The sequence below is a fragment of the Psammomys obesus genome, unplaced genomic scaffold (assembly GCF_907164565.1).
Source record: "Psammomys obesus unplaced genomic scaffold, mPsaObe1.curated_primary_1811, whole genome shotgun sequence".
Classification (NCBI taxonomy): Eukaryota; Metazoa; Chordata; class Mammalia; order Rodentia; family Muridae; genus Psammomys; species Psammomys obesus.
Window position 1 is genome coordinate 20,844,321 of NW_026591598.1, and position 11,038 is coordinate 20,855,358.

At 47.2% G+C, this 11,038-nt stretch overlaps 2 protein-coding genes across 2 annotated transcripts in view; one reads left to right on the forward strand and one right to left on the reverse strand.

Annotated features, from left to right (window-relative positions):
• The first annotated feature begins 1,040 nt into the window (after positions 1 to 1,040).
• LOC129679942 (PRAME family member 8-like) lies at positions 1,041 to 3,104 on the forward strand. Its single transcript, XM_055611451.1, has 3 exons — positions 1,041 to 1,327; positions 1,629 to 2,240; positions 2,537 to 3,104. The coding sequence occupies exons 1-3, from the start codon at positions 1,041 to 1,043 to the stop codon at positions 3,102 to 3,104; spliced, it is 1,467 nt and encodes a 488-aa protein (XP_055467426.1).
• A 5,539-nt stretch (positions 3,105 to 8,643) lies between these two features.
• LOC129679545 (PRAME family member 20-like) overlaps positions 8,644 to 11,038 on the reverse strand; it is a 3,148-nt gene continuing 753 nt past the window's right edge. The window contains exons 2-3 of the mRNA XM_055610752.1: positions 10,362 to 10,940; positions 8,644 to 9,217 (exon numbers count right to left, since the gene is read on the reverse strand). Of these exons, the coding sequence (XP_055466727.1) occupies positions 8,644 to 9,217; positions 10,362 to 10,940 (1,153 nt within the window). The remainder of the gene's footprint in view (positions 9,218 to 10,361; positions 10,941 to 11,038) is intronic.

The window sequence follows — 11,038 nt, forward strand, 5'->3', positions numbered from 1 at the left end:
GAGCCACCATGTGGTTGCTGGGAATTGAACTCAGGACTTCAGGAAGAACAGCCAGTGCTCTTAACCTCTGAGCCATCTCTCCAGCTCCAACACCATGTTTTTAAACACAGATAAGTCTCAATGTTAAATGCTAAAGTCTTTCTTTTTTTCTAGTCCTCAATGCAACATGGGCAGTCCTCTTCCTTGTAGCCTCCATGCACTGACACCTCCGGCTCAGACTCACAGTCTTTCTGGGTGCTCTCTTATTTAGTCATAGCTTTAGAGGTGCTTAGAGGGAAGTTATCTGTCTTGGTTTGGCTTTTACAAACCAGACAGGGTCTGGTTGTGCGGCCACGTGGCCACAAGTTTATAGACCTTCTACCTCAACCCCAAAATAAAACCCAGCTTCCCCACTCCACCCTCTAAGGCCTTCAAAAGTGAAGAGTGGTTTCAGAGTCTCCTCTGTTCTTCCCTGGAAGGTAAAGCAGAGCCTTGGGCATGTGAAAATGGAAATGCCCTTCTGTTCTCTTTTTTTTCTTTTTCCCATAAAGGGTATTTTTGTGTGTTCTAGAACTAGCTCTGTAGATTAGGCTGCCCTTGAACTAACAGAGATTCCCCTCTGCCTCTGCCTCCTGAGTGCTGGGATTAAAGGTGTGTGACACCACCACCTTGGAAGACTTGAAAGGTATCAGTGTATTTTTGCCACCACCAGAGGCTGGTCAGATCGTTTGCCCCTGAATAACCTTTCCAAAGGGCAGTGAGATTCAGAAGAGTGAGGAGGACCAGTGGTTGCTACCTCATGTGTCGATAGTTAATTTGTGCCACCATGCACAAATTCTTCTGAGAGACTCCATATGCTGAGAGTGATAAGGGTTTGGCTTTGAGACCAGCAGATAGTACAAAAGGACACACTGAGTTCCGCACTTTTGCCATGGCAGGGACACTGATGCTTTGGTGGTTCTCTGACGGGGCAACTTGCAGATTCCCAGGACAAACCTTGAAAATTGGATTTCTGGACCTTTCACCAGGTCAGGTCGGTTCTGACTGAAAATCCCATTAGGATGAGCTTCCAGGCCCCACCCACACTCCTGACTCTGGCAGTGCAGAGCCTGCTGAAGGATGAAGCCTTGGCGATCTCTGCTCTGCAGGACCTGCCCATGGAGCTCTTCCCACCACTGTTCAAGGCAGCCTTCGACGGCAGACAACTAAAGATACTGAAGGCAATGGTGGCAGCCTGGCCCTTTCCCTGCCTCCCTGTGGGAGCACTGATGAAATTCCCTGATGTGACAACATTGAAAGCTGTGCTGGATGGTGTAGACATGCAGCTGACAGGAAATTTTTGCCAAAGGTAAGTAATAACCACATAATGCTGAATGGATCACATTTGAGTGTAGGGAAAGGGTATCTGGACTCATGGAGAGTGGGGTCAAAGGTGGATCAGAGGCTTCTGTTGGACAGGTTTCCAGATGCAGCTAAGGAAAAGAGTTCTTGCCTGGCAGGCTTGAGTTGCTGTGTGGAGACCTAGCACTGGAAACTTAAATATATAGAAGACACAGCAGGGGAGAGATGACATCAGAGATGCCTAGGAAAAGCTGGCTTTGTGTTTGGTCTTTTGTGTCTTCTGACATTTCTACCCATTTTATTCACAGGGTGCGAAAGCTTCAAGTGCTGGACCTGAGGAATGTGCACCATGATTTCTGGGATGTATGGGCTGGACCAGAGGATGGAGACCACTCGGCAGAGACTGCGTGCCACTCGGCAGAGACTGCGTGTGAAAGGCAAAGAAGGAAGCGCCTTCATAGATATGCTTTGAGACAACATTTAAAGGTGGTCACTGACCTTTGTCTTGGGTTCCATCTGGATAAACACCAGGCATATTTGTTGCAGTGGGCAAAAAAGAGAAGAGGCTCACTGCATCTATGCTGTATGAAAATGCAGATTTGGGGATTGAGCATGGACACTGTCAGGAAGGTCTTGAGTATTTTCCAACCAGATTCCATTGAGGAGCTGGAACTGAGTATAGCATGGACTCTATCCACAATGGCACACTTTGCACCTTGCCTTGGTCAGATGAGAAATCTCCGCAAACTCTGTCTAACGCTAAAGCATGAGAACTTCTTCAGGCCTGTGATTACACCAACAGCCCTAGAAGGGAAGAGAGCCACCGAGTTCATTTCTCAGTTCTCCAAACTGAACTGTCTCCAGTATCTCTACATGACTGGTGTCTACTTTCTCAATGGCCACATGAGGAAGTTGCTCTGGTGAGTAAGGAAGGAGAGTGCGATCTACTACCACATAAAACATTTCCTATTTCCCATATAGACTAGCGGGCATTTCATGTCTGGCAGCCATTGTAGATTTCCCAATAATGATTGAGTCTTACCATGATGGTGACGGGCCACACCTAGAATGGCGTGACCCCGGTGAGCAGACTCCAATAGCTGCGCTGGGTACTCCCTGCCATCCCATGGTCACACTGACTCTGGCTATATGCTTTCCCCTGATCTACGTCAACCCTGTCATTTTATGCCATACTCACCCCTTGATTTTTCCTTAGGTGTCTGAAGACCCCTTTGGAGTTCCTGTCCATTGCTCTCTGCAAATTCTCACAGTCAGACTTGGAGTCTTTTGTCCAGTGTCAGAGTCTCTGTCATCTCAAACATCTGGAATTGGGAGGCGTCACTTTATCTGACCTGAGTCTTGTGCCTCTCAGAATTTTCCTAGAGAGTGTTGCAGACACTCTGCAGACCCTGGATTTGGAACACTGTAGGATGAACGACTCTCAGCTCAGTGCACTCTTCCCTGCCCTGAGCCGGTGCTCACAGCTCATTAAGGTCAACTTCTATGACAATGACATCTCCATGGCTGTCCTAAAGGACCTTCTGTGTCACACAGCCAACCTGGGCCAGCTGATCCTGGAGTTGTACCCTGCCCCTCTGGAATGCTATGAAATAGGATATGTCATCTCAATAGACAGATTTGTCCAGCTTTCTTCTGAGCTCAGGAACACACTCTGCGCTGTAAGGCAGCCCCAGTCCTTCTCCTTTGCTACTTACATCTGCCTTGAATGTTGTCAGCGCTCTTTCTATGATGCGGAGATGACACTTTGCCTTTGTTGGCAGTAAATAGAGGGTTGTTTTCAGATACTGAGAAATGCAAATCTAAGGACAGGTCTCTTATCAAAGGTCTGCTGGACACATGTCTTCTGGCACTGATCAGTGTGTTGGAAAGAATGGTGTGCAGCGGGGTCAGGCCACAGGGGCTGATTTTGACACAGAGAACAATAGGACTGTGGAGAAATGTCTAGTGGAGTCACATACAGTTTTACAGTTTCAAAATGTAGCTCTGTACATGCAGGACTGGATAGGAACCTCTAAAGGACATTTTTCTCTTCCACTCTTCCTTTCTCTCATGTAGCCTATGCTGGCCTTGAACTCTATCCTCTTTTCTGTACTCCATGATTGCTGACGTCACTGGCAAAAGCCACTAACCGGCTGTAGGTCACCTGACTGTGGGGGTTATTCTTCAAGGCTTCCAAGCTCTGCCAGCCACATACTCATAAAGGCCTCTTGGAGATGGATAAAAGTCCCTGTCCTGTCCCGAAGGAAGGATTGCATTATAAATGTCCAGTGGTACACTCAGTCTTTATTTTGTTAATGAGTCCTTGAACCTAGTCATTGTGTTTCCACATGTCTGAATAACTATGTAGCAATAAAAATGTATAAACCCTTTTTCTGTATTGTTTCTTCATTGTTATGGTTTATTAAAAATATGGCTAGCCAAGATTGCTCAGTGTGCAAAAGATACCTGCAGGCAAACTTGACAATCCATGAGACCCATGATGGAAAGTGAACACTGACTCCCACAGTTTACCTCTCACCTCCAGGAGTCTCCAGTGGCAGGTACACTATGTAGAGTGTAGGCATACACAACATTAAATAACTAAAAATATATTCTAGTGGTCCTCATGCTTATATTGTTGTAGATGGACACTCATTTCCACAAAACAGGACAAACTGAAGGATTCCTCCGCACTTATAATCTGAACAAAAGTGAAGTCGTGAACTGAAGAGGGCCTGTTTGATGGCTCAGCAGTTAAGAAGCACATGATGTTCTTGCTTCAAAGATGGCCTCTGAGTGCTCCGTAGGAGACTCTTTCCTCAGAAGGCCAACACTGCTTTTGGCATGTCTTTGTTAACTATCTATCATAAAAATCCTAAATATTTTTTAAGCGGAGAATTGAGAAGGCCAGCTGGCCTCAAACTCAAGATCCTTTTGCCTCAGCCCATGGAGTTCTAGAATCACAGCTCTGCACTGCCATGCTTAGCATTGTTTAATAAAGCATCCTGTGTTGGAGGAGCGGTATGAGTGTGTGCAGTGTGCATGCCTGTGAATGCCTATGTGGAGTCCAGAGGTCATGTAACTTCTTCACCTAAGCTTTTTTGAGACAGGCTCTTTCATTGAACCCAGATCTCACTTCTTTGGCTAGATTAGCTGTCCAAGAACAATCCAGGGAACAAAACACACTTGAGGTAAAAGGTCCTCTGACTTTTCTTCCTGGAGCCTCTCTCAGAATTACCAAAGGTGCTGCTCTCTTTGTCTCTGAGAACGATCGAGCGAGATTTTAGGTTTATTTATGTATATGTGTTGTTCTGTATGTAGGACATGCAACACTAAGGTGCTTTGTTCCCACAGAGGTAAGTAAAGGGTGTTGGATCCCCTGGAACTGGGGTTGCAGATGGTTTAGCTCATTGTGGGTGCTCGGAATCAAACCCAGGCCTTCTGGAAGAGCAGCCAGTACTCTTAATCACTGAGCCATTTCTCCAGCCTCCACAGTTTACTTCTTTGTTTAAAAAAAATTAGTTTACTTATTCACTCTACATCTCAATTGTAGCCCCCTCCCTCCTCTCCTCCCTGAACTGTCCTCCCTCCCTCTTCTGCCATCCCCCCTCCCCTATCGCACAGAAAAGGGGAGCGCTCCCCCCTCACTTACATATTCCTGCACATCAAGTCGCATCAGGACTGAGCACATCCTCTTCCTCAGTGGCAGTTTCCCCCTTGCCAGGGGGAAATGGTTGAAAAGCATGCATCAGAGCCCTAACTAGGGAACACACATGAACACCAGGATACTCATTGGGTACTTACGTTAGGAGGCCTAGGCCCAGGCCATACACTCTCCTTGGTTGGTGCTTCAGTATCCCCAGGCCCAGGTGGAGACCTGCAAGGTAGGCTCCTGAGCTGATGGGGTGGGGGAGGGGGTGACTCTCTTTCCTGACTGCATGACAGACAGAAGTCAGTATGGGTCTGGGGAACATCCCGCTGGCTGGCTTTCACAGCTTTGAAGACAGTACCCGGCTCCTGAGAAGGGACGTAAACAGCATTCCCCAGCTGTAAATTCTGAACGCTACCATTCTGCCAGGCAAGAAGTGCATAGCAGTGCATTGGTGGCATGGCCGTTACGGGGGAAATCACCCCCTATCTGACAGGATTTAAGGCCTGTTCTAGAGGAAATGCATGCAGGATACTGTACAGCTGGTCAAAAGCTCAGAGCTACGTAGGTCATAGGCCGGAGGTTGGGGGGAGCTACAGCTCTTTCAGTAAACGGTCCCCTTATCAAACTGCACATATTTGTCAGTATTCATTTATGTGTTTGTCTGTGGGTGCCTTCTGTGGCCGGAAATTGACATTAGATCTCCTGGAGCTGCAGTCACAGGCAGCTGTGAGCCACCAGATGTGGGTGCCAGCAATCAAACTTCAGTCTACTGTGAACCATTTATACTCTAAACACTGAGAAATGTCCTCAGCTTCTAATCCAGCAGCTCTCACCTGTGAGCCCCCCACCTCTGGAGGTCCTTTCACAGGGTTCACCCAAGACCATCAGAAAACAGAATTTTTTTTTTTTTTACAGTAACCAAATTACAGTGATATAACAACAAAGAAAAATGATGGTTTGGGGTCAACACAACACGAGGGGTCACAGCATTAGGAAGGTTGAGAACCACTATCCTAAACATTCTTATACCCATCCATTAGTGCTGCTTTGAGCCTTGATCAGAAGTTTCTCTCCGCAGTGGGTTGCACAACAACATGCCACTGAAAATGCCATATAGACAGGGGGAGGAGCCTGTAAGTCCCATTCGTAGTGAAAGAACTTACTGGCATGATGGTCACAAGGTCAAGGAGGCTCCCTTTTATTTGAACATCTGGTTACCCATATAGAAGTTTTTTTTTTTTTTTTTTTTTTTCCAGAGCTGAGGACCGAACCCAGGGCCTCTGCCATTGAGCTAAACCCCCAACCCCACAGTTCTTACAAGCAACACCTGCATGGAATGTGCTTCACATGTGTGCCTAGAGCTCAGGGAATCCAGAAGAGGACATCAGATCCCATGAACCTAGAGACTGGGAATCACACCAGGTAGATATTGGGTGGGGAACCTGGGTACTTTGCAAGAGCTGTGAGTGTTCTTAACCTCTGAACTCTCTCTCCACCCCAGGGCTTTTTTTTTTTTTTTTAAAGGACATGGAGTTAAGAAGGGACTGGGATATGTTTTGGGGAAGGGCTCCAGGGAAGATGGCAGGAGATCGGTAGTGATGCTTAAAGAACATTACATGCATGGAAATCTCAAAGGACAGACTGGAAAATACAAGCATTATTTTAGATCTGTGGGCCAGGGAGATGGCATAGTAGGAAAACATACTTGCTGCCTAGACTAATGACTTGTTTCAACACCCATGACACACATGGTGAAAAACGAACTGCAGAAGAAAGTTAAATCAGAACACGGCTGCTCTGGCAAGAGATCACATCCAAAGACCTTCTAGGTCTGTGTGAGCCAGCTGGGATAGAGACACGCCTTTAACCCAGGAGACGACGGCAAGCAGATCTGTGAGCTCAAGGCCAGCCTGGTATAGAGGAAGTTTCAGGTAAAGAAAAGCTTAGGTCCAGGTGTGGTGGTACACACCTTTAAACCCAAACAGTGAAGGGAAAGATAGTTTGTAGAAGGAAGCCCCTGAAATTGATGCGTAACTAACTGGCAGAAAAGGTGATGCATCAGAGATGGAATAGGATATGCCCAACTCTCATGAATAGAGGAAAGGGAAACTACTTAAGGAGCAAACAGAGAGGGAGGAGGCAGTTTTACTGGGACAGTAATAGACAAGTTGCAGAGAGGGAGAACTCAGGTGAAGACCGAATGAGCCAGAAAATGAGGAGCCACAAGATTAGAACACATTGCTGGAGTTAGTTTGATGCCAAGCAGAGCAATTTAGAGAGAGGCTAAGAGAAAAGCCAGATTGAATGAGTCAGCTGGGGGAGGAGTTTGAGGCAGAAGAGCTGAGTTGAACCAGCCAGTCAAGAGCTCAGGAAGAACAGCTGAGCTTATTAAGCAGTTAAGTCTCACAGGCTGCAAATGTTCTAGGCCTAGGTTAGAAAAAAAGAGGCAGTAAGCCACTGAGATGACAATTAAAACAGATGAAAGTTCCTTTGACAAAGAACTTTCCCTTGTACTTCATTCCCTGACCTCCACACTTATGCCATGGCACCAAGTACCCAGATAGAAAAACAAGCGGACAAAGGCTTCTGTCTGGAGTTCAGAAACTAAATGGGGAAGAGATGGGAGTGGAGAGGTGGCTCAGCAGTTAAAGCACTTGTTCTTGCAGAGAACCAGAATTTAGCTCCCAACAGCCACACAGGTGGCTTACAACTGTCCGTAAGGCCAGCTCTAGTTTCAAGGGAGACTAGAATTTTCTGGCTTTAAAGGCATACACATGTCCCCCACCTCCACCCCCATTTTTTCTGACCTCTTTTAGCACCTGCACTCCTGTCACATTTTATAGTCTCATTTTGTAGCACTCGCTGGCCTAGAACTCAGGCATGTATTACATCCCACATACAAAATCTTTAAAAGTTTTGGGCTGGAGAGATGACTCAGTGGTTAAGAGTGCTGGCTGCTCTTCAGGGGCCTTCATTCAATTCCCAGCACCCACATGGCAGCTCACAACTGTCCGTAACCCAGTTCCAGCGCATCGGACGGACCAGAGAAATGACTCAGCAGTTGAGAGCACTTGCTGCTTTGGCAGAGGATCTGACTGTGGTTCCCAGCATACCCAGCTCACAACTCCATGTAACTCCAGTTCCCCTCTTTTAGCCTCCACAGGTACCAAGCATGAATGGCACCACACACACACACACACACACACAAGACACTCATGCTCCAAAACAAATCTTTACAAATCTTAAGTTTGGGGCGGGTGTGTATGTGTAATATATAGCCCTTCAGAACTGTGTTGCCTACCCCAACACCTTTTCCATTTCCTCCTATGTGAATCTTTTCACTGTGCCAATGGTGCCTTATGTCCCATGTATCCTGGATTGTATCTGCAATACACTCCATCATTCACCACCTTCTCTAGATGACACGGTTGGGTTCACGCATCTGCCACAAGCTTGAGATGGGAGATTGTGAGAGCAACTCCAGTTTATTTTACTTTATGTGACTGTTTACAGAAATTTCTTAGCTTTAAAAACTGTAAACCATTTTAATCATCCAAATAGGAAAGACACATTTCCCATTCAACCTGGGGCAGCAGTCCTCTGACCAGACACTTGTGCCTTGCCATTCATCTCCCAGTGCGTACCTCAGAACTTTTGGTATTTGCACACAACTAGTAAGATCTTCGACGACAGTCACACATCTTGGTTTTGTTGTAGATATAGCGACTGCCACATCGATTACAGCGGTCAGTACCAAAAAAGACCCTCACTGGCTCCCTAATGGCTTTCAGCATATCCAGAAGCTCATCACACTGTTGGCGCATGCTCTTCATGCGAGGAATACCCCTGGAGTCATAGCTCTCCTGAGGGACAGGGTACAGCTCCAGCTTTAGGCATCTCAAGCTGGCAGTGTGCTGTAGTAGGTCCTTCAGGAAAACCATGGAGATTTGGTTCCCGTAGAAGCTGAAGTCAGTGAGCTGGGAACAGCTGCTCAGGGCAGGTAGGATGGCAGAGAGATGGCCATCCCCAATGTGACAGTCCTCCAAGTCCAGGGTCACCAGGGTGGGTCCGGCATTTACTAACAGAACTCGGAGGGGCTCAGGGCTTAAATTAGTCAATCTGACTTTTCCCAGACTCAGGTGTTGCAACCGACTGACACACGGGAACTCAGAAAGACGGTTCCATTCGGACACGGAGAGTTTACAGTGGGTCACTGCCAGGTCATCCAAGGTTGTCTTCACAGATCTAATGAGGAAAACAAGCAGACAGTTTTCGGAAATGATGCCCGGTATAGGAGAATGACCGACCAGGAATGACACAGGAGGACCATGTGGGCTAAAATCTTTATAACTGTGTGGCAGATCAGTACCCAGTGATGGCTACACACTAAAATCTACACTGAGGCCTGCTACCATCCTTAACAGCATACTTCCTTCACTGTCAAGTGAGTGCTGGCTAGCCTAGCAGGGCACACAGAGAGGACTGACCAAGGCAAGGTCTGGCCACAACCTTGCAAGGCCCACTGAGCACCACGTCCTGGACACATCCTGTCTTTGTCCCGGCTCCCTGTGCTTCACACAATCGCACCCTTATTCAACTTCACTGCCATGCAGTTCCCAACTGCCTACCCCCTACCCAGGCTCCAAACTATCAAAACTCGGTATGGTAACTGGGCATAGAGAAAAAAAACCTTTAACTCCAGCACCTGAGAGGCAGTGGGATCTGTGAGCTGGAGGCCAGCCTGGTCTACAGAGGGAGTTCCAGGACAGCAATCACAAAGAAACCCTGTCTTGAAAAAAACAAATATATGCATAATGAAGACGGCACATGCCTTTAATCCCAGCATTGGGGGGTGGGGGCAGAGGCAAGCAGAGCTCTGTAAATTTGAGGCCAACCTGGTCTATAGAACAGCCAAGACTACACAGAGAAATCCAGTTTCAAAAAGAAAAAAAATAAGAAAGGTCCTAGGGTATAACTAGAGTCTAGAACAGCTAAGACTACAAAGAGACCCTGCCCCAGAAACAATAAATAAATAAATAGATAAGTAAGTAAGTAAATAGCGCCTGAGCTCTTCAGGTGTACACCTTCTGACTGAATTATCTAGTGACCTCTTCAGCTGTCCCTTCCCCTCTTAGTTCAGCTGTGCTAAGGAAGAAACCAGATCTCACTGATTTCTAACAGGCTTCTTAGGATAGAACCCTTTCCAGACCACCAACCCCAGATCAGACCTGCTCCCTCCCATTCCTGGTTATGTGAGACCTTTCCCCAGGCCAGAGCACACTTAAAGCAATGCCCTGCCTGATGTCAATCTCCCAGTGGCCACAGGTAGCAAGCGCCCACTAATATAAAGGACCCAAGCTGTGCTTTGCTCTGCAGAGCATGTCTTTACCCAAGCAGCCAGAGCAGGTGCCCCTCAAGAAAGCCGACAGCATCCAGATGCAGCTTCTGGAGGTGTTCCAGCCTGAGGAGGTGTGAGGTGAACCTGCTGATGATGCTCCTCTTCTTCTCTGGGGAGATGTAGCTATCTGCGAGGATGTTGGAGAGAGTGAGTTTACGCAGGTTCTTCATGCGGCCCATATATGGAGCCAAGTTAAACAAGAAGGCTGGATTGTAGGACTCATGAAGGGCCAGGGTTTCTACATACTCCAGGTTCACCTTCTGGGAGAGCTTCCTGTAGTTCTGAAGGCACGGGGACCAAATCTGAAGCTCATTACAGTACAGCTGTAACAGCCCTCTCCTCCTATTATGCCACTGAATGAGGTAGGAGAACATCCTGCCCGGGCAGGCTTCCCTGAGATACAAGTTCACAGCCACCTTCAAGGGCTGAGTCGCTTCTGTCGTAGAGGGGCCCGGCACTGCTTGAGTCTCACTCGTGGTCTTCGGTAACCAGTCATCCATGGATCCAGACCACACATCCATATAGGTCTGACCCACAGACCGTAAATCCAGTACTTGCAGCTGGTAATCCCTGTGTGTAAAGACAGAAAGGAAGAGGAAGAGGAAGAAGAAGAAGAAGAAGAAGAAGAAGAAGAAGAAGAAGAAGAAGAAGAAGAAGAAGAAGAAGAA